The sequence below is a fragment of the Entelurus aequoreus genome, linkage group LG11 (genome assembly GCF_033978785.1).
Source record: "Entelurus aequoreus isolate RoL-2023_Sb linkage group LG11, RoL_Eaeq_v1.1, whole genome shotgun sequence".
Taxonomy (NCBI): domain Eukaryota; kingdom Metazoa; phylum Chordata; class Actinopteri; order Syngnathiformes; family Syngnathidae; genus Entelurus; species Entelurus aequoreus.
In genome coordinates this window covers 50,678,347-50,703,157 of record NC_084741.1, presented here as the reverse complement: position 1 = coordinate 50,703,157, position 24,811 = coordinate 50,678,347, and the positions used below count along the sequence as shown (strand labels likewise).

At 40.5% G+C, this 24,811-nt stretch overlaps 1 protein-coding gene across 3 annotated transcripts in view; it reads left to right on the top strand.

Moving 5' to 3' along the window:
* Positions 1-24,811, top strand: part of LOC133660203 (CUB and sushi domain-containing protein 3-like) — a 616,484-nt gene that overhangs the window by 108,498 nt on the left and 483,175 nt on the right. For all 3 annotated transcript variants that reach the window (XM_062063483.1, XM_062063482.1, XM_062063484.1), the window contains exon 3: positions 13,261-13,373. In XM_062063483.1, the coding sequence (XP_061919467.1) occupies positions 13,261-13,373 (113 nt within the window). The remainder of the gene's footprint in view (positions 1-13,260; positions 13,374-24,811) is intronic.

The following is a 24,811-nucleotide window of genomic DNA, read 5'->3' as shown; positions in this document are numbered from 1 at the left end:
TCCAGCAGTGAAAACAGTCCTTGTTGGGGTGGAAGGAGTCTCTACAGATTTTCTGAGCCCTGGTCAGGCAGCGGCTTTTTGAGATTTCCTGGATAGGAAGAAGAGGAGTCCTGATTATCTTTTGCGCCGTCCTCACCACTCTCTGCAGAGACTTCCAGTCTGAGGCATTGCAGGCTCCAGTCCAGACAGAGATGCAGTTGGTCCGTAGGCTCTCTATAGTGCCTCTGTAGAATGTGGTAAGAATGGAGGCAGGCAGCTGTGCTCTTTTCATCCGACACAAAAAGTGCATGCGCTGCTGAGCTCTTTTTACAAGAGCTCCATTGTGTAGGGACCAGGTCATATTGTCAGTTATCTGCACCCCCAGGAACTTGGTGCTGCTTACGATTTCCACTGCTGTGGCGTTGATGAAGAGTGGAGTGTGGCTGGATTAGTGCCTCCTGAAGTCGACGATAATATCCTTGGTCTTGTCGACGTTCAGGACCAGGTTGTTGGTACTGCACCAGTCAACCAGATGTTTCACCTCCTCCCTGTAGTCCATGTCGTTGTTGTCACGGATGAGGACCACTACTGTTGTGTCGTCCGCATACTTCACAATGTGGTTAGCAGTGGACCTGGCGCAGCAGTCATGGGTCATCAATGTGAACAGCAGCGGACTCAGGACGCAGCCCTGGGGGGAGCCGGTGCTCAGGGAGATGGCACTGGAAGTGTTGTTGCCCACTCTCACAGATTGGGGTCTGTCTGTGAGGAAGTCAAGCAGCCAGTTGCATAGGGGGTTACTGAATCCAAGGGGGGCCAGTTTGCTCACCAAGTGCTGCGGAATGATGGTGTTGAACTCCAAGCTGAAGTCCAGAAACTACATCCGCACGTGTGTGTCCTTTCCTTCCAGATGTTCTAAGCTCAGGTGGAGTGCAGACGAGATGGCGTCCTCTGTGGAGCGGTTAGGGCGAGAAGCAAACTGGTAGGGGTCGAATGTGGGGGGAAGTCTGGATACAATGTGTTCCTTTACCAGCCTCTCGAAGCACTTCATTATGATGGGGGTGCGTGCCACGGGGCGATAATCATTGAGGGAGGAGATTGTGGGTTTTTTAGTCACTGGAATGATTGTGGCCATCTTAAAACATGATGGTACCACAGCCTGGGTCAGCGAGGTATTAAAGATGTCTGTGAGAACCCCAGCCAGCTGGTCTGCACATCCCTTAAACACCCTGCCCGGAATGTCATCAGGTCCAGCTGCTTTCCGGGGCTTCACTCTCCTCAGGGTACTCCGGACATCCGCCGGTTTTGATAAAGACGAGGAAAAACACACATACTCGTGTGTAGCAGCAATAAGGCAACAAACACGGCTGTAGACGCAAAGTTAGATCATAAAATGCAATTTTATTTGAGCAAAAACGATGTATCGTTTATCTGAGAGTCTTGATACCAATTTCCTTGACCCAGCCACACACAAAGAAATTGTAGACCGCCATTCTTTTCCAAGTTTTTATCTGATTTGTTGAGTAGAATGATGTCTGGAGCACCAGATAGTTCAATATGTCTGGACATTTTTTTGAACAGTTTTTATGCTGTGTACAACTAGTATTCGTAATATGAAGCTCCAGATCAGAGCCTGGTGTCTCCTGGTTTTGTTACAGCTTGTGTTAGAGTTTGTTAATAGGGTTAGCCGAAATATGTGCTTAACTTCAGCCTAATCCCTTTCAATCTGTAAAATTGTCAATTAATACATTTATGGATGTAAAATAATTTTTGTTTATTTTGTTGACCACTGACCAATTAAATAATATTAAACTAGTAAACCCCCCCAAAAAACTAATAACTAATAAAATATAGGTATAGATTCCATTGCATAGTTTGATTTTTTTTTGCTCGTATCTGCTTTTATTGGTAAGATCTAGGTCTTTTGAATTCTGAGTTGGTTCGCACTCAGTTTGTTGTACAGTAGCCATATTGGTTTGGTGGCCCGCCACTTCGTTTACTTCTGTTTAAATGTCACCTGACGGAATACAACCTATTAGCTGCAAAAAAAAAAATGCTCCCAAGTTTTGAACTGAACCTAGGCCTCCAGTTGATTAGCAATGCCCTTCATCTTTGCCTTGTGTACGTTATCTCCATGACATCCCCAGTCCCTTGCTGTTTGACGTCCGAATGACAAGGCTGCAACCTAAGAAGAGATTATTCTGCTCAGACTTTGGTTGTTAGGGTTGAGGTCCAGATTGTCAAGGCTAAGCTTTTTTTCAAGCAATTTATCCTCCTCAACTGTGGCCATGTGTAAATATATTGCTTTTATTTCAGGTAGACAGGTGTAAAGAGGGGACTTAAGTGCAAAGGCTTGAGCTCATCAGCCCTAATTCATCACATGACCGCACACAGTGCTGTATAACACTGCATTTGCTTCTCCCTGCCAATAGCCCATCTTTTGTTCATGTTGTCATGGTAATCACTCCTGCAGCACACTCTAATGAGTTTGCATAACTTTTGGATTAATGTACTAAATAATTCAAACAAAATCATTATCTCCTGTTATTACATTGCAGGTCAGTGCTTTTTAGTATTGTGTTTTAATGCATTACAGTCCTTCTGGTGGGTGGGTGCAATGGAGCGTGCTCATTGCACTCACTGATTGCTCTGTTCTTTTCCTCTATCTTCACGGCCAAGTATTATTTTTTTCTTTAAATTCTCTTTCTCCTCAAACTTTGATTGGAATGCATGGTGCATCTGTATGTTTGCTTTTTTGTGTGACTGCAGAGGAAAGTATTTGTGCTCCGGATGTTCCGTTCAAGGTTTTATGCTTCTGATTATTCATAAGTGAGATTGGCCGATACCAATACAGATCACATGTATTAACTATACATTTTTAAATGTATTTATGTTGAGTGCTATTGCCAGTTTTAACAATATCAACACAATATTTAAACTACTTCCTTATTCTCCTTTATTACATACAAGTGTTTGAGCAAAACAAAGTCAATAGTACACAACAACCAAACAAAAGTAACTAATTTGAAATCTTGGGATTTTGCCTTCTGAGTTTTCCTTTATTCAGGGAATTATTCCCTTTGTTTGTAAAAATGTATTGGTCGATCCGATTTTCTTCTTTCGCACAGTGTACTGACTGCAACAATGCTGACACACCACCAGTTGCTGTTATATTAACATTTCTCACACTCTTATTATTTTTACTTGTTCATTTCATGTTAATATCTGCTTACTTAATGCTACAAAGTGGTTCCATCTACACTTCTTAAACTTTACTAAGCATTTATCTCAAGATGTTATTTAAAGGGAGCTTTGCTTAATTTGGCCTGGTCCTCCAGTAAAAATAATACTTGAAAACGATACCTAAGATTTAAGGAATAAAGTTTATTTGTTAATTGGAGCAGCTTCCCACTGTGTATGGAGGCATATAATTAGCTTCTAGCCACCTGATAGTTTAATAACTTATAAACGCATGCTTACCTTAGCTAAAGCTAAATATTACTCAAATCTCATCCGCCTCAACAAAAACGATCCTAAATTTTTGTTTAGTACAGTAGCATCGCTAACCCAACAAGGGACTCCTCCCAGTAGCTCCACCCACTCGGCAGATGACTTTATGAATTTCTTTAATAGGAAAATGAAACTCATTAGAAAGGAGATTAAAGACAACGCATCCCAGCTACAACTGGGTTCTATTAACACAGATACGACTGTATATACGACGGATACTGCCCTCCAAAACAGTCTCTCTCTTTTTGATGAAATAAAATTAGAGGAATTATTACGGCGTGTAAGTGGGATAAAACAAACATGTTTACTTGACCCACTTCCTGGGAAACTTATCAAGGAGCTTTTTGTATTATAAGGTCCATCAGTGCTAAATATTATAAACGTATCACTTTCCTCTGGCACTGTTCTTCTAGCATTCAAAAAAGCGGTTATTCATCCTCTGCTCAAAAGACCTAACCTCGATCCTGACCTCATGGTAAACTACCGACCGGTGTCCCACCTTCCCTTTATTTTGAAAATCCTCGAAAAAATTGTTGCACAGCAGCTAAATGAACACTTAGTGTCTAACAATCTCTGTGAACCTTTTCAATCCGGTTTCAGGGCAAATCACTCTACGGAGACAGCCCTCGCAAAAATGACTAATGATATATTGCTAACGATGGATTCTGATGCGTCATCTATGTTGCTGCTTCTTGATCTTAGCGCTGCTTTCCATACCGTCGATCATAATATTTTATTAGAGCGTATCAAAACACGTATTGGTATGTCAGACTTAGCCTTGTCTTGGTTTAACTCTTATCTTACTGACAGGATGCAGTGCGTCTCCCATAACAATGTGACATCGGACTATGTTAAGGTAACGTGCGGAGTTCCCCAGGGTTCGGTTCTTGGCCCTGCACTCTTGAATATCTAGGCGACATCATACGCAAATACGGTGTTAGCTTTCACTGTTATGCTGATGACACCCAACTCTACATGCCCCTAAAGCTGACCAACACGCCGGATTGTAGTCAGCTGGAGGCGTGTCTTAATGAAATTAAACAATGGATGTCCGCTAACTTTTTGCAAATCAAAGCCAAGAAAACGGAAATGCTGATTATCGGTTCTGCTAGACACCAACATTTATTTAATAATACCACCTTAACATTTGACAAACAAAAAATTACACAAAGAGACTCAGTAAAGAATTTGGGTATTATCTTCGACCCAACTCTCTCGTTTGAGTCACACATTAAAAGTGTTACTAAAACGGCCTTCTTTCATCTCCGTAATATCGCTAAAATCTGTTCCATTTTGTCCACTAGCGACGCTGAGATCATTATTTATGCGTTGGTTACGTCTCGTCTCGATTACTGTAACGTATTATTTTCGGGTCTCCCTATGTCTAGCATTAAAAGATTGCAGTTGGTACAAAATGCGGCTGCTAGACTTTTGACAAGAACAAGAAAGTTTGATCATATTACGCCTATACTGGCTCACCTGCACTGGCTTCCTGTGCACTTAAGATGTGACTTTAAGGTTTTACTACTTACGTATAAAATACTACACGGTCTAGCTCCAGCCTATCTTGCCGATTGTATTGTACCATATGTCCCGACAAGAAATCTGCATTCAAAGAACTCCTGTTATGATCCGCTGCCCGGATCATAGTCTGTTTACGTTTACTAGTCACTTGTGTTTTCAGCACCTCTTGATTGTGTTTGTTTTAGTTGCCATGACTGCAGATTGCACTCACCTGCCTCTGGTTAGTGTTCGGGACGCTCACCTGTTGTCCGGGCACTAATCAGAGGGTTATTTAGTCTATGCCCTGGCCTCACTCGGTCTGGCTTCCTAATTTGCTTTTTGCAACAGATGACGACTTTTGTTCCCTGTTCTGTACCTGCTAGCTTCCATGCTAGGCTCTTTTTACTTGCTAGCTCCCACACTAGCCCATTTAGTTTTTGCCTGAAGTGCTATGAGCACGTTTTTCTTTGTTCCTGTCTGATTTATGTCTTAAATAAATAATTTCCTACCTGCACGCTGTGTCCGAAGTCCGTTGCATCCTGAGAGAAGAAAACCCCGCATCACGATGCGACCCGGTCATCACAATTCCGGCTTATTGGTGATTCGCAGAGCCCAAAAAAAGTCTGTGGGCTATATAGCGTTTTCTATTTGGGCTCCAGTACTATGGAATGCCCTCCCGGTAACAGTTAGAGATGCTACCTCAGTAGAAGCATTTAAGTCCCATCTTAAAACTCATTTGTATACTCTAGCCTTTAAATAGACCCCCTTTTTAGAGTTGATCTGCCGTTTCTTTTATTTCTCCTCTGCCCCCCTCCCCCCTGTGGAGGGGGAGACACACAGGTCCGGTGGCCATGGATGAAGTGCTGGCTGTCCAGGGTCGGGACCCGGGGTGGACCGCTCGCCTGTGCATCGGTTGGGGACATTTCTGCGCTGCTGACCCGTCTCCGCTCGGGATGGTTTCCTGCTGGCCTCACTATGGACTGGTCTCTCGCTGTTATGTTGGATCCACTGTGGACTGGACTTTCACTGATATGTTGGATCCACTATGGACTGGACTTTCACAATATTATGTCAGACCCATTCGACATCCATTGCTTTCGGTCTCCCCTAGAGGGGGGGTGTTACCCACATATGCGGTCCTCTCCAAGGTTTCTCATAGTCATTCACATCGACGTCCCACTGGGGTGATTTTTTTCCTTGCCCTTATGTGGGCTCTGTACCGAGGATGTCGTTGTGGCTTGTGCAACCCTTTGAGACACTTTTGATTTAGGGCTATATAAATAAACATTGATTGATTGATGATTGATGATAGCCAGAGAAGAGCGCCTTTTGTGATCGGCATTAAAAGACATTTATCAGCAATGGCCGATCTCTTAATTTTTTCACGGAAATTGTCTGATAGTCCTAAATCTATCCATCCATTCATCCATTTTCTACCGCTTATCCCGTTCGGGGTCGCGGTGGTGTGCTGGAGCCTATCGCAGCTGCATTCGGGTGGAAGGCGGCGTACACCCTGGACAAGTCCCCACCTCATCGCAGGCCCACACAGATAGACAGACAACATTCACACACTAGGGCCAATTTAGTATTGCCAATCAACCTATCCCCAGGTGCATGTCTTTGGAGGTGGGAGGAAGCCGGAGCACCCGGAGGGAACCCACACAGTCACGGGGAGAACATGCAAACTCCGCACAGAAAGAGCCCGGGATCGAACCGCGTATTGTGAGGCACATGCACTAACCCCTGGCCCACCGTGCTGCCTAAATGTGTCCCATTCTTTCAATCTTACACTGCATAGTATGTGGATGGATGCCACACAGTTTTGACATTGAATCAACATGTGTACATACAACCAGTAAGGATCAAAACATATTGTATATAACAATGTGTCTAACATTTTGGCATTTTTAACTTTTTCCTGATGCACTCAGTTTCATGTTTTATTACCTTTATGTGTAGGAACACATTTCTTCCTAAATACAGGATTCTATTCAATGCCTGTTTTAATATCTGTCTGCTGTACTGTACGTTGGACAAAGAATAATTGTTTACAGCATGAATTACCACTTTGAACTGTGCTGTAATTGGAAACTCTATTGAAGCTGTAAATACACACCACCTTGTTGTCACAGGAGGAGCCTGTTGTCGTCCCTCCCCACGCACACATTTGGCCTACTGCAGCCATTATTCACCTGGCTGACTTTGGAGCTCAGGGTTGGTAACACAAATGGCACCCAAATTAGCAAGAAAAAACTGCACGTAGAAAAACAAGATGCCAATAGTGAAGGAGACATTTTGTTTCATGCCGAAGTTCTGCCCATGCTACACAGGCTGACTTAGAGCAGTGGAGGGTCGATAGAACATCAGCAAGTGCTGCTGAGGAATGGCCAGCAACACATCTTGTTTACGACGTCGTGAAAGTAAATGGATTTGTTTGGACCCCTACCTAATTTTAAATGCAGTAATGAAGCAGTCTGTTACAATGCACATCCCTGTTCTCAAACACCATGCAGCAATAGGGTGGGTTCTTGCATGGGTTTAATTCTCTAATGGCCGACAAATTACACGTGTATTAAAAGGTTGCTGCGTTTGATTAAACACAATGGGTAGAGTGTCACTTATGGTGTGAGGTCAGTATTATTTTAACATCAACAATTGGTGGCATCAGACCGCTTTTGTTTAACCGAATACAATTCAATGCAATCGTTTGGGTTGTACAGTACAGGGCTTCTCTCACTGTGGTGATGTATGGCATTATATTTGTGTCTTAATGTTGAGGTTGCAAAGGCAGATTTTGAGGACAGAAAAATATGTTTTGCAAGAACGGAGGTTATATTTTGAAAATAAATGAAACTATTTCTTTTTGAGCGGATATAAATGTATTTTGTGCACAGTAAAAGTGTTTGCTTGTGCGCTATTATCCAAATTAACACTCAATAAATAGTGCTGTCTGCAGTCAGACGGATGCGCTCTCTCGTGCCCCCTCTCACTCTTCTGCGCATTCAACTTGTTTTTCGACACTCGCTCAAATTTCTGCTTTGCGCTCGTGCAAGTTTAGACACACAGAGTTGTATTTGTGTCAGTCAGCAGTAATTATTGAGTGCTAATATAGATAATAGCAAACAAGCAAACACTTTTATTGTGCACAAAATACATTTATATTTCCTCAAAAAAATATTTTTCGCGTGAGTATAATTTATTTTCAAAATGTCTGTGCTTGCAAAACATATTTTTCTCTTCTCAATATCTGCCTTTGCGACCTCAACATTATGACACAGTTATAACGCCATAGCAATGGGGGCGTTGCTATGGGCGTTGTGAGGGCATGGTCAATATGATGTTACCATAAAATTTGCATAATCTTTGATGATGCATGTTTTTTCTTCAAAAAGGCTTTAAAATATATATTACATTTTCAAACACATTTGTGTTACTATTAATTAGTAGGAATGTAAAGTTATCAAAATCTCCAGGTACAATATAATTGTGGTATATGTCCCAAAAAAAAAGCTTGGTAAAAATGCCATAGAGTGTAAAATGAAGTGGCAGGAATCCATCCATCCATCCATTTTCTACCGCTTATTCCCTTCGGGGTCGCTGGGGGCGCTGGAGCCTATCTCAACTACAATCGGGCGGAAGGCGGGGTACACCCTGGACAAGTCGCTTATGAGTTTTCCTTTATTCAGGGAATCATTCCCTTTGTTTGTAAAAATTAATTTGAACAACAAAAAAAATATTTTAGTACTATAAAAATATACATCTGATTACTCTCATATCAATCACATACTGATATTACCCTTAACATCGAATTTATTGATCGATCCGATTTCCCTCTTTCGCACAGTGTACTGACTGCGACAATGCTGACACACCACCAGTTGCTGTTATATTGTCATTTCTCAAACTCTTAATATTTTACTTGTTCATTTTATGTTAATATCTGCTTACTTATTGCTGCAAAGTGGTTCCATCTACACTTCTTAAACTTTACTAAGCACTTATCTCAAGATGTTATTTAAATCGAGCTTTGGCCTGGTCCTCCAGTAATAATAATACTTGAAAACGATACCTAAAATTTAAGGAATAAAGTTTATTTATTTATTGGAGCAGCTTCCCACTGTGTATGGAGGCATATAATTAGCTTCTAGCTACCTTATAGCCAGAGAAGATTGGCGTTTGTGATCGGCATTAAAAGGCATTTATCAGCAATGGCCGATCTCTTAATTTTTTCACGGAAATCGTCTGATAATCCTTAACGTGTCCTTCCATCCATCCATTTTCTAACGCTTATCCCGTTCGGGGTTGCTGTGGGGTGCTGGAGCCTATCTCAACTGCATTCGGGCGGAAGGCGGCGTACACCTTGGACAAGTCGCCACCTCATCGCAGGGCCGACACAGATAGACAGACAACATTCCCACTCACATTTACACACTAGGGCCAATTTAGTGTTGCCAATCAATCCATCCCCAGGTGCATGTCTTTGGAGGTGGGAGGAAGCTGGAGCATGTGCTTTCCCTCAAAAAGGCGCGCCTTGACCAAGTCTGTTTTGGCTTGGAACGCTCAAGACAAACAAGGCATGCTTTATTACCTTTGCCACAGAGGTTATGTTTTTGCCAGGGTTTATTTGTCTGTTTGTTAGCAACCTAACTCGAACCGTTTTTAGGATTTTGAAAAAAACTGATTCCTCTTATGTACTACAAAGTGGAACACACGTCACCTTTTGCTTCCTCATTCTCTTCCTCATTCTCTCCCTTTTACGGCGCTCAACACCACCAGATTGCGGTCCCGCGCTGCGCAGCGAATTCTGGGATATGCAGTTTATATCAAAAGTGCTAGAAAAAAACTACACTAACCAAGTTTTCGTTTCATACACCCACGCAATATTGATAACATTTGAAACCACAATACTGCGGTATCTAAAATACCGTTACCTCCCTATTACTTAGTGTTAACATATAATTTTTCCTCTATCGTTGAAACTGTTGCCGCTTAATGTACTTTTCCTGAGAATTTTTTAAGTTTCTAGGGACTTCTCCAATCCTTTTGGTGACCCATTATTTACTAAAAACAACTAGCAATACATCTAGCATCTGTTTCTGGTGTTATTAGAGACCGTACTTGTGTTTGGAGACTCTTTATGTCTGTCACTCGATGTCCGCAACGATCAGCAGAGCTGCAGCTCCAACTGTATTTTCTGTCCTTTTAATATTTGCACATTTTGTAGATTATACAGTATATCTTGGATATGTTGAAGCATCACATCCACATTGCAGACATGTTGCCGCCACTTCAAACAGTCGTGTGTGTATTGCTTACGTCATCACAACATCCAGTTTCGGTGAACAAAGTATTTTTTCCGGGGCCGAATTTTCAATGCATCACTAATCAATAGTTCACAAATAATAGGTTATATCCATTCATTCAATATATTACTTACATTTGATTTCACGTTAAAAAAATGCCCTCATTTTTAAGGTATGGTGGCTTTTATTTTGCCGCGGCGGGGCGCCACCAGCAATTATGTTAAGGGAAAAATTGACACCATCCATTTAGTAAGACCCCAACGCAGAACAGAAAAATGAATAAAAATAATAACAAAAAGAGCACTCAAAAAAAAGGAGTAAGGACAAAATAACTAATGATGCACACTTAAAGTGTGATGAACAGAAATAGCACACTTAAGGTGTGAAGAAGTAACAAATAACACAACACAGCGACCCTGGGACTGAGCCACATACAACAGGAAACGTGAGTGCTGCCAAAACAGAGGGCGGTATAGCTCGGTTGGTAGAGCGGCCGTGCCAGCAACTTGAGGGTTGCAGGTTCGATGCCCGCTTCCGCCATCCTAGTCACTGCCGTTGTGTCCTTGGGCAAGGCACTTCACCCACCTGCTCTCAGTGCCACCCACACTGGTTTAAATGTAACTTAGATATTGGGTTTCACTATGTAAAGTGCTTTGAGTCACTAGAGAAAAGCGCTATATAAAATATAATTGATTGAAATTGATTGATTGAGATGTATTTGACTGGAAGGGTGAACCATCAGGAAATCTACTGGCGCCGAGTGAAGGAACTGGAGAGCTTAAGTAGTCAGGAGGAAATGAGTAACATGTTTGAATGTAGGTGGCGACGCCCCGTGACCCAGAAACCAGGCACCAGGCAACAACAACAAAAAATGCGGCAGCAGGGCTGCCAGGTCATAACAGAAACCCTGCAGTGCTACATTGGTTTATGAGTTTAATCAGTTCTGTGACGGAGCTCGTAACTCAAAATAACCGTATCTCAAACCAATGTTTCCCATTAAAATGAATCAAAATTAAATACATTTGTGCTGGGCCCCCTAACAAAGCACACATTTAACATGTAACATGCTTTTTATAAAACAAAAAACTAAACTTCTAGACAACAAATATTGTATCAAACAGTACAATAAAATGTACTGTGGCTGTAGCTATCGATTGTTTTCGTAATTAAGTAATTTATTCATTAGTTTGATAACACATTTTCTGCCAAATACACTCTATCATAACCTTCATTCTTTTTTCATTCATCAAATTGCACTTTTACCATGTGTTCATGAATAAAAAAACACAACTCCGCTGTTCGCCGCCACACAAATCAAGGTACCCACACACCAAGCAACAGATTAAAGCAACACAATATGACACAGATTTCTCACTGTGATTGATAGATTGATTGAAACTTTTATTAGTAGATTGCACAGTGAAGTACATATTCCGTACAATTGAAGTCGGGGTCCACTTAAATTGATTCATGATACAGATATATACTATCATCATAATACAGTCATCACACAAGATAAATATCAGAGTATTTACATTGATTTATTTACATTATGTACAATCCGGGGTGTGGGATATGGAGGGGGGCGGTGGGGGGGGGGTTAGGTTTGGTTGGTATCAACACTTCAGTCATCAACAATTGCATCATCAGAGAAATGGATATTGGAACACTTCACTATTATACTTATTGTGAGAACCGTCATCCTCTGTAGTGGAGATTCGTTTTGGGGATATTTATTTTGTGTTGGTTACAAATTTCAGAAAAAAATAACCCTGTTATGCAAAATACACACCAGCATTTAGGAAGTTAAAATGTCAATGCAAGGATCTGCCTATGTGTTTACACTAGTTAAAGTTCCTCTATACCAGTGTTTTTCAACCTTTTTTGAGCCAAGGCACATTTTTTTCATTGAAAAAATGCAGAGGCACACCACCAGCAGAAAACATAAAAAAATTAAACTCAGTAGCCGATATTGACAATAAAAAGTTGTTCTCGCAAGTGTTGGGTATGAATTCAAACCATAACCAACCATGCATCACTATAGCTCTTATCTCAAAGTACTGTCACGACCTGTCATATCACGCCGTGACTTATTTGGAGTTTATTGGTGTCTTCCTGTGTGTAGTGTTTTAGTTCCTATTTTGGCTCTTCCTGTTTTGTTGGTATTTTCCTGTAGCAGTTTCATGTCTTCCTTGAGCGCTATTCCCCGCACCTGCTTGGTGTTAGCAATCAAGGCTATTTAAGTTGTCGCTATCCTTCTTCGCGGGGACATTGTTGATTGTCATGTCATGTTCGGATGTACTTTGTGGACGCCGTCTGCTCCACATGCTGTAAGTCTTTGCTGTCGTCCAGCATTCTGTGTTTGTTTACTTTGCAACCAGTTCAGTTTTAGTTTCGTTTTGCATAGCCCTCCCTAAGCTTCAATGCCTTTTCTTATTGGCACTCGCCTTTTGTTTATTTTTGGTTTAAGCATTAGATACCTATTTACCTGCATATTGTCATCACGACAAACCATGTTCCCGCCATCTACAAAGCAATTAGCTCCTTGCTGCCACCTACTGATATGGACGAGTATAAAATGACTACTCTGCCGAGCTTTAGACAGCACCGACACTCAACAGCGGCACTTTTGCAGATTATTATTACTGGTTTGCAAAAAATATTTTTAACCCAAATAGGTGAAATTACATAATCTCCCACGGCACACCAGACAATATCTCAAGGCACACTAGTGTGCCGCACCACAGTGGTTGAAAAACACTGCTCTATACAACAGGAGCGCTCTTGTGTTTTTAGGAATTTGATGCAAAAAAGGTTTTCTCCCAAGTTTTGAACTGAACCCGGGGGACAAGTCTGGTGTCATTACCGGGCCAGACTTGTGCGCTGAGGTACTCGTAAGCGTATGTTGCATTGTATCTTATAAGTGTACTCATTCTTTGGTACTGAAGTGTCTCTCTTTCATCCACAGGTTAACAGGATTTAGCATTCCCTCACCTGTTACCAGTACAAGCTCAATCTTTTCCCTGAGGCTTACCAGTGACTTTGCAGTAAGTGCTCATGGATTTAAAGCATCTTATGAAGGTAAGAACACCATTCTTGTCCTCCATTTGTAGTACATAAAAGTAAAACAGAGTCAATAGAAATAGGCTGCACTTCATACAAGGGGAATATACACCTGCTTGCAAATGTTCTGTCTGGTGGGATCACACTTTCTCCAGCTGATGTCCTGTTGGGACTTCCAGTGTTGAGTTCTACAAACATCAGGTAACTCAATTAAGTCAATTAATCTCACATTTTTCCAATCAACATACCTACCCCCAAAGTCCTGAACCTTTTCCCCGGCTGCAGGAGCACATCTGAAATTGCACGGCAGATGGCGAAGGGAATTAGTCGAACTAATGGATGCACCAAGTTATGTGTGCAGAAGCCGAGTTGAGTGCAGTGGGGAGCTGTCTAAATATGAATTATCCTTCCGTGACCATCTTGCTCACACATTCCCCTGAACAACTTTTTTTTCTGAAATCCATCTCTTCCTGTCGGTTTTCTCATAATAAATGTTCAACTATTTTCAACTTAAGCCTTTTTCCCCCTTCTCATTTTATTTTTTAGTTACTGTCGTAACACCTAGGATCTTTCTTTTTATGTTCAGTATTTCCGATATTCTGTAGTTGTTTTGCAGCCTAAACTGTTTCCTGTACTAACAGGCTGACCTCATCCACAAACCTTACTGCTCCTCACTCCCATGATGCCCCTTTGCTTTCCATTTTTACACTGTCTTCATCCTCCCACCTGGCCGAGACGTGACCAGTGCAGGACCTTTGCTCTTCATCTGGCCATTAGTTGTTTCTTCCTCCTCCTCTAATCCTCCTCTCTGTCTTAGTGCTCTGGATGCATCTATCTTTCACTTGCATGTGCCATCTTTGGGAAGTAAAGGATTTAATTAATCTTTACTTTGTGCAATACAGTCACTGATTTTTTTTTTTTTTTTGCGTGATAGGTGAAAACTAAAATCGCTGGGTTGCTCACAGCTATCATGAACGTCATCATTATTTGTTAATGGCCAAGTGTTACAGTAGCAACACATAAATATTTTAAAAGCCTTCTCAGCAGGAACTGAAACCTCCACTTGCAACTCCCGTGAAATAGTGGCGCCATTATATTGTACAGCAATACCAACCTATTGTGAGTGTAACTTCATCTTATTTCACAAGCACCCCTCCTATCGATCTTTTTCTGGTTTAATTACATACCGATCAATATCAGATACCAATATTACAATGCAATATATAGCATCACAATCTTGATATTTACTATTTTTCTAATGCAGAAACACTATATTGCTTTGATTTTTTTTTTTTTTTTTTTTTTACCAAAGGCAAACTTTATTGTTGTTTACAACATTTTAAATTACAGTAAATTACCAAACTTTTTTTTCTTTCTAAGTGCTGTACAACATATATATTCATAAGTTGGAGCTACAGCATCTTGTGACTGAAAATGTGTGTCGCTTATAGACAGGACACACTTATTAAATCATCGATGCAATTAAGTGCATTTTAATGGGTGTGCGTGTGAAGGAGAGTCAAGGACAACGCCAGATGGAATTTAATTTCTCGGCTGTCCTGCCAGGCTTGTATCAAATATGGTGTGATGGAAAACACCAAAGTCCGAACCTAGTAATTCACCATTAGTTTCCCTGCATTTAAACCCTCAGACTGCAGACTTAAAGGACCCAATAGGGTCCAGTTTACTAAGATCCAAATAATATGCGCAATTGAGTGTACTATTAGTGGGCATGTTGCATGTGATTTACTAAGACTGTGTGCAATTATAGTGGTGCAGACTGCCTTATTTAAATGAGTATTTTGCTTGTATTATACGGGGCATCGCCAGGGAGACACTCATTTACTGCACATTCATGTTATAATGCTCTTACCTGTGGCGTTTTGCTGTGTTTTCAAACATGCAGCAGACATGTACCACATTGTATGGATATGTTATGGATATTTCAAAAGCATCTACATTGAAACCTAATGTGTGCTCTTGGGAGCTGGCTGTGGCACTCACTGCGAATGTGAAGTAGAATATGCAAGAGAATGCATATTGAAAGACATTTTTTTCACATAGGAGATATGTTAATATATCTTATATGTGAAAAAATTCACGTAATTAAAAAACTAAACACCAGCAGACACCAAAGTGCATCAATTGAATTTGTTTTAATCAGCCCCTTAATTTAGCTAGCAGCTATAACATTATATTGCTGAATAGACAATATGTCTGATATTATTTTGACAATCCGTATATGTTGATAAGCACAACATATGTGTGTAACTCTGTCAGTTTGCACATACTTTTCAGACGCGATAAAGACACACACACACATACACACACACACACAAACGTGAACAAAAGTTGGCTAATTTTTGAAGAAGTGGAACAAAATCCACCACCCGGGAATCAAACGTTTCAGAGGATCTTGTCCTGGTCGAGTACAAGTAGAACATGACGCTGCAGAAGACGTGTGGAAGGGGACTTGATGGAATTGTAATAATTTCTTCATCAGCTTTGCTTGTGCTATCAAGTTTGTATGTGTTTGAGTACACACAAATCTCTAGTAGATCAGGCCCATAGTGTCCAGGTGACCGACATTTCACTAACAAGTCCTCTTTATGTAATTTTTGTAAGTACTAATTAATCTGACAGTCATTTCCCATGATATCAATCAGTTTTTGAGTAATCGGTAGATAACTAACTGTACTTGGAACCCCTCTTTCCATCGCCAGACTCGATATGCTGCCCCCTTTTGGTTTGACGTCATCTCCAGAACTGGAGCCAATTTCCCCACATAGAAAGTGTGTCCAAAGCAGGGGTGCTCACACTTTTTCTGCAGGCGAGCTACTTTTCAATTGATCAAGTCGCGGGGATCTACCTCATTCATATATATCATTTATATTTACTTATTTATGAAATATATGTTTTTGTTAACAAGTTAAAGGTGTTTAATGATAATGCAAGCATGTTTAACACATATAGTTAATATTTTTAATAAATTAAAGGTGTTTAATGATGATACAAGAATGTTTAATACATATAGTTAATATTGTTAACAAGTTAAAGGTGTTTAAAGATAATGCAAGCATGTTTAACACATATAGTTACTATTGTTAACAAGTTAAAGGTGTTTAAAGATAATGCAAGCATGTTTAACACATATAGATTCCTTTCTTTTATAAAAACAAGAATATAAGTTGGTGTATTACCTGATTCTGATGACTTGCTTTGATAGGAATCAGACAGTGGTGCTGATAACGTCCGCATTTTCAAATGGAGGAGAAAAAAGTCCTTCTTTCTGTCCAATACCACATGAAAGTGGTTGGTTTTTGGCATCTTATTTGTCCAGCTTCCATACTCCTTTGTATACAGTGCACACTTTACAAGAAATACATTGGCGGCAAACTCCGTAGCTTGCGCACGCCAGCTTTCTGAGACTCTTAGCGCAGGCAGGATGAAGCAGAGCTTTTATTGTGAAGGCAGGAACTGTGCAGTCGGCCTTTGGAGTTTTGATGACAGGTACGGCGCCAGAGTCTGTTGAAATAAAAAGTGTTTCTCGCCTTCCTGTCGGTAATTTTTTCTTAATAATGAGCTGGCAGCAGCCAGCGTCATCTCAGAAGACCCTCGGGTGCCGTGAATGTCAATCAAGTGACGAAAGTGACGTCATAGTGAAGATTTATGATCGCTCATTTTTAGGACTATTTTTTTAATATCTGGCTGGCGATCGACTGACACACCCTCCGTGATCGACCGGTAGATCGTGATCGACCGGTAGATCGCGATCGACGTAATGAGCACCCCTGGTCTAAAGGGATGTAAATATTATTAACAATAATATTATAATATTATTACCCTGATCCATGATAACTTCAAAACTGATACGGTTAACATTACAACATAAAATAACATGAGCAAAAGATAAATATAAAATAACAGCCATTACCAAACGTTCCTGCTCATCCATCTCCTATTCCATGGACACCGTAGCCTGTGTTTACTCATACTCCAAGCCCCTTGAGGAAAACATCAGTAGAAGAGGACACAAAATAGAATACTAGCGGCTTGTGAATGTGGAGTGAATAAATGATGGGTTCTCACTTCTCTGTGAGCGCTTTGAGTATCTAGTTGATTGAAAAGCACTATATAAATCTAATTAATTTTTACTATTATTATTATTACCTTCTTTTTATCTTGTTTTTGATCGCAGGGTCTGCACTTCTTTCTCCATTTTTTCAGCTGGTTCTGACTCGGTCTTTCTCCCCTTGTAAGTGGTCCTGATTTGTGGGATCACATTTGGCTTGATTTTTGACAAAAAAAAAATGTAATCCAACTTTAAATCCGAATGAATAAAATGATCACTGCAAACTATACTCCTCTCGCTTGGTCCGTCCCATTTTACACCGTTATTTTATACCATACCATTATTATGTCAATTTGACTGGAGAGGTCCATACTTTCCTCATATTCCCATCATTTTGGAAATGTATGCAGGCGGACTTCTTTAGTTGTATTGCTACAACCTGCAACAATGCATCTGGCAGACATATTTGATAATTCCTTCAAATTTTGCATGAAAATAATGTGATTCTGGATTAAGATGTTACCAAAACACACAGTACACATGAATTTGCCTTCAGTCTTCTGTGGATAACATCAACAAGCTGTGGCCGTTCCAAAATGTGCTGAAACTTTAGGGGGAGCTTTGAGGAGAATTGTACCTGTAAACATTATTTTTAGGTCCAAAACTATGAAATAGGTGCCAATGTTATTAGCATTAGAGGTGCCCTCTAAAGCCCCACTTAGGAACTCTCAGTTTTGGTTGATTTTGGCCACGCCAGTGGACCAAAGCGTTAGTTTTTTGTCTGAAGGAAGACCACATTTCCCATGAAGACCAGCGTATAGCGTCATAAATCGTCAAACTACTGTCTCGTACATACAAACTGACACGATAATACCACAACGATTCAGTGTGACTGATCTTTCCACAGTAGGAACCTACATATTTTACTTTATGTTTGTGGTTTGCAGTCATCGCATTATTTTTTCTTTATACAGTACTTTTGAGTTTGTTGCATGGCTGGTCGTGTCAGTGTGGAACTGCAAACTATCAAGCTGGTGGCTATTTATTGCTAACACACACATTTCCGATAGCTAACATTAGTATTATTATTTTGATTTGAGGATCGAAGTCACTTACTAGTTTAGCAGGAACAGACCCCAGGCAGCATCGGTTGAAAACCCCACCTTGTCTTTGAGCTCACGCGAGCGAGTGAACGCCGGGCCAATGTTGATCTTTGACTGTCTTTTTACCCGGGTAGCCTCCCTATTTCTTTTTTTTGTCTCGTCAGACAAAACTTTTTGTTTCTTTGGTTGTTTTGCAGCTTCGGCCATGATAGCACTAATGACCTAAAGGCGTTCACATTGACTTCCATCTTTTTAACAAATGGAAAAAGGGGGAGTGATGTATGCCGTAAAGTAAGTCTGCACATTTGTAGTTTTTTGTGTGGCCTCCTCAAAGTTGCTTAGTGCCAGTGAAAGCCATACAGACCCCCTCAGGCCATGACAGAGGTGTCTTTCAACTATTTTTAAGTCAGTGTATCATCCCAAAAGTTAGGAAAATATTTTATGAAGGATAAAAAGTTACTTACTGCTGCTTTAAATCATATTTTACTTTTCGTACTGTAAGGCACACTCAAAATCCTTTCATTTTCTCAAAATTGATTATAACCGGGGTGCGCTTAATGTACAAATTGATTCTGGTTGTGCTAACCGACTTCAAAGCGATTTTATTTGGTAAATGGTGTAATGATAAGTGTGACCAGTAGATGGCAGTTACGCATTGCGGCTACCATAGTCAGGCATACTGTGCTTCAACATGCAGGTATTATTATGGTGTGTGTATAAGAACCCAAAATGGCACCTATTAGGATGTGTTTTTGTTTCGCAATTTTTTGCTAAACCAACTTTTCTTATCTCTTTGTATCTGCTGATGTGTATTTTGGATCTGCACACTTGTAAGTCCCGAAAATGTGCCCAGCGTCTACCATTGTGCCTTGACGCTTGTAGTGAAAAAGCCTCCTCCTTTTTTCCATCCCCTTATTGTGGGGCATTCATCCTCTGTTGTAGCCAATTCTAATAAAAATTAGCGTACAGTTAGAAGGTACATTTCTCAGTAGACCAAAAACGACCATTACAACAAAGATGACGGGAAGAAGACGCTGTCGCAGTGGAGGCACGTAAATAAGTCCCGCACACAAAACGGCACATCCTGAAGAAACGGTCACAAAGCGACTTGAAGATGGTCTGTGAAAACATAATCTATGCAACATTTTTACCAGACAACCACCATTACATGTTATGTAGACCACAAGGAAGTGTTTTAAATGTAGAAAAAAAAATCATAATATGACCCCTTTAAGGGGCCTCATGAATTGATGCACTTTTTGTATGAAAATAGACCAGCTCATCGGTAGTGCGTCTTATAATCCGGTGCACCCTATGGTCCGAAAAATACGATAATGGAATCGTGAGGTGCCTTATTCCCACCATTACTTTCAATACAAACACTGTACTGCCCCTGATGTTGTACTTTGCTTCACAAGTTTCTTTACAACCATGTGCAGACAAGTTTCTTTACAACCATGTGCAGTGCAGATCTGCTTGTGGCAGTTTTTTTTTCGTCAAAGTGCTCTTAGTTTATTTAAAGGTAAAAGGGAATTATGAGATGTACTATACATGGCCTACGGTAATTTCCTACTTTAATAGATGGTGCTGAGCAACGTCAAAGTGGGTATGTATGATAATTTTCCGCAAAATACGACCATTTCAAACTCCTGGTGTGATAATTTGTCATTTCCCATCTGCAACACTGATTATTTAAGACAGTCTAACAGTGACTTCTAAAGCCTCTTAATTTGTGAGCAGCAGGTGGAAGCTGTGCTCAGTACTAAACGTATCTGAGGTACGTGGATGAAAATATTTCTACACCTGTCTAAGTCTACCGCAATACCATTTGAACATGCCACTTTAGACAAGACTTAAACAGGGACAGAATGTAATTGTTTCTGTGGTAGTATTTAATTTAGATGCAGAACATCCAGTTCCTTTGCCTTCTGATGAATTCAGTCAGTTCTCTTTGCCTTGCCTGTTAAAGATCCGTCAACCATCCCGCTCAGAAGCCACTATGCATATGCGACTCCGGTGGGGAAACCAGTGCCGCTTGGGTGTCCACAAACACCATCACTCTGTCAAAAATCCATCTTCTTCAAATACCGCCGGAATTGTGAGACACACGGGCAAATAAATAGCTCAGTCCCTGAGAAATCTCGCACCCAACAACCTCATTTACTAGTTTACATAACTCACCCGTCATTGCGATGAGGATTAATGCAAGCCTGCTTGACTCTGTGACTATGAAATGGTGACATGTACAAAAAAGAAGACTTGGATTAAATAACAAAATACCATTTGGCTAAAATTGTATAACAATTGCTAATTTTGCTGCATTAAAGAGGGCCACCACAGCTGTAAAACTGTTTCACAGCAGGTCCGAAGTGTATTGGGCTGCCCAATAATTAATTGGCTGTGATAAAACACTTTTTAGATGCATAAAAACACTGCATGTTAACTGTAATCATAATATAGCATTCACTATTTGGATAATCATAACATTTTAATCACATTTAATTAAAAGAGCGATAATGTGGTGTATAATAAATCAAAAATAAGCCTGACAATAAATAAGTATTGGTATTGGTATTAATTCTAACTGTCATGATCCATCATGACAGTTATTATTAGTTTTTGGTATTTTATTTCCTGTACAGCACTCTTATTTTTGTTTCCATTTTGTGTTGGCTCCCTCACCTGTCCCTAATTGACAATAAGGACACACCTGTCCTTAATCGCCAATCGCTTTTTAATCAAACATGCTGGATTGCTCTCCCTATGCTTCCTGTGCCTAGTTGATTTTCTTACAATGTTTCTGTTTTGTTTTCCCCTAATAAAGGGGATTTTACTTGACCTTTGCCTGCTTTCTCTGCATCCTAGGGTCCAGGATGTCAAAATTAATTCATTACTATCAATGATTAACGCAATTAACCCATCTTCGGAGCAGAGTGACTCGAAATCTGAAAGAACTCTGTTAACACGTTTAGGGCGGGTAACTTAGTGTTACCATTGCACATGTGCAAATGGTCAGTTGATGTGGTTGTGATAGGCTGTGATAATCAAACAAGTCAATATGAAATATGGCTTCACAGTCACATTTATAACCTACTTTCTGCATAAGTTTTCAATATGTTCGTTTGTGGATGCATTCCCAAATTGCAAATGAAACCACCCCTCACCCTTTCCAAAAGTATCATGATTTATCTTCTGAAAATGCACAGTTGTCAAGGCTGTTTGTCTCCACGGTCGAAAATACATTTCACAACAACTATGCGTTAGGTCAGGAAAAAACACAGAGGCTATTTCATCCCTACAAGCCTGTTTCGCAGGTTTCTCTGCTCTTCACAAAAACTATATCGATTAATCAGGTCACAACAATAGGCACACCTGCAACATCTCTGATCAATACAGAGCTGTGTTAAAAAAAGCTGCTTTTGTTCACTTCATGTCTCACATTGTCGTTATTGTTAGCGGGCACCGATTAATCTAAAATCTAATGGTGCCATGTTACGCTAGCTGCGTAGCGTGTGACGTCGTGTCCTTTTGCAGACTCAGACAACTCTAAGTAGGAATGTAACAAACTGTATTTAAGGCCTACTGAAATGATTTTTTTTTATTTAAACGGGGATAGCAGATCCATTCTATGTCATACTTGATCATTTTGCGATATTGACATATTTTTGCTGAAAGGATTTAGTACAGAACAACGTCGATAAAGTTCGCAACTTTTGGTCTCTGATAAAAAAAAACCTTGCCCCTACCGGAAGCAGCGTGACGTTGTCAGTTGTTCACGCCCTCATATTTTCCTATTGTTTTCAACGCAGCTAGAGCTATTCGGACCGAGAAAGCGACAATTACCCCATTAATTTGAGCGAGGATGAAAGATTTGTGGACGAGGAACGTTAGAGTGACGGACTAGAATGCAGTGAAATACTTTTTTTTTTTTCGCACTGACCGTAACTTAGGTACAAGCTGGCTCATTGGATTCCACACTCTCTCGTTTTTCTATTGTGGATCACGGATTTGTATTTTAAACCACCTCGGATACTATATCCCCTTGAAAATGAGAGTCGAGAACGCGAAATGGACATTCACAGTGCCTTTTATCTCCACGACAATACATCGACAAAGCTCTTTAGCATGAGCTAACGTGATAGCATCTGTCTCAAATGCAGATAGAAACAAAATAAATAAATCCCTGACTGGAAGGATAGACAGAAGATCAACAATACTATTAAACCATGTACATGTAACTACACGGTTAATAGATCTCAGCCTGGCAAAGCTTAACAATGCTGTTGCTAACGACGCTAAGGCTGACTTAGCAACTTAGCAACCGGACCTCACAGAGCTATGATAAAAACATTAGCGCTCCACCTACGCCAGCCAGCCCTCATCTGTTCTGCTCATTAACACCCGTGCTCACCTGCGTTCCAGCGATTGACGGCGCAACGAAGGATTTCACCCGATCATCCGTGCGGTGGCCGGTGGGCGGCTAGCATCGGCTAGCGCGTCTGCTATCCAAGTGAGTAGTCCTTGTTGTGTTGCTACAGCCAGCCGCTATACACCGATCCCACCTACAACGTTCTTCTTTGCAGCCTCCATTGTTCATTAAACAAATTGCAAAAGATTCACCAACACAGATGTCCAGAATACTGTGGAATTATGAAATGAAAACAGAGCTTTTTTGTATTGTATTCAATGGGGAAGGCATACCTCTGTTCCCCGGGCTACGTCACGCGCATACGTCATCCTCCGAAGGCTTTTTCAACCGGAAGTGTGGCAGGAAATTTAAAATTGCACTTTATAAGTTAACCCGGCCGTATCGGCATGTGTTGCAATGTTAAGATTTCATCATTGATATATAAACTATCAGACTGCGTGGTCGGTAGTAGTGGGTTTCAGTAGGCCTTTAAGGATAACCGCAGTAAAACCCCCGACAGTTAGTATTGCCGTTTTAAATTGAAAGTGGTTAGAGTGTCCGCCCTGAGATCGATAGGTTGGAGTTCAAATCCCAGCCGAGTCATACCAAAGACTATAAAAATGGGACCCATTACCTCCCTGCTTGGCACTCAGCATCAAGGGTTGGAATTGGGGGTTAAATCACCAAAAATGATTCCCGGGCGCGCCGCCGCTGCTGCCCACTGCTCCCCAAGGGGATGGGTCAAATGCAGAGGACAAATTTCACCACACCTAGTGTGTGTGTGACAATCATTGGTACTTTAACTTAACTTAAATGATCGAAAAACCGTGATTAATAACTGCACTTTAGTAAACCATCTGACTAACATGCGGTAGCTCGCTAGCTTAAATGTTAACATGAAAACCAAATACATTAATGTTGTTCCCCGTTAAAACAATGACATACCTTAATCTAAACTTGTATAAACACATTGCTGTTTGAATATCTAAGCTATTCAATTGTTCAAGGATTGCTAAAAAGTGTAGAACAACCAAAGAGTAGGACGTCCAACAGAAATCCAATCGTCCTTTCGGAGTCGTGGGGATGGGGATTGGGATGGGGGCGGGGGGGCTGGAGCCATGCCAGCTGCACTTGGACGGAAGGCGGGGTACACCCTATACAAGTCGCCACCTCATCGCAGGGCCAACCACACCAGAAATAATAAATAATAAGTCCCCTTTAAAATGTAATTTTAAAGACACAAAATAAGTCCACATTAATACTGGATAATTGGATAATGAACATTCATAAGGTATTTACTAAACATGTAAAAGGGGAACTGCACTGTTTTTGGAATCGTTCACAATCATTATGAAAAAAGTTTTTTTTTTGTTTTTTTTTGCTAATTTCTAACATAAAAATCCTCTCGTTCTTGGTGGCTAGCAATGCAGCTAGTGCGAGCAATCAATTCTACCACTAAATCACTTTAAAAATGCATTCAACAGCCGTCACCATTACTTCATTTATGTTCCGGTACCTGTATAATAACCCAACTGTAGCGATATGGGCCCCATTCAGCAACCGTTCTTAAGAACACATTTTGTTCTTAGGCCCACTTACGAAGTTTTTAAGGAGATTTTTATATTCACCAATGTTTTCTTAGCTGGAATTTGTTCCTTAGGTAAGAACAAAATCTATGAATGCTCCAGAGCACTCTTAGGGTGGCCTATTTGTTCTTAAGTGTGACAAGTTCCCTTACTTCTATTGTCTAATGTTACATTAATATCATAATAGATATATATGTATATATATATATAGAGAGAGATATATATGTATATATATATATATATATATAATAGAGAGAGAGAGAGAGAGAGAGAGAGAGAGAGAGAGA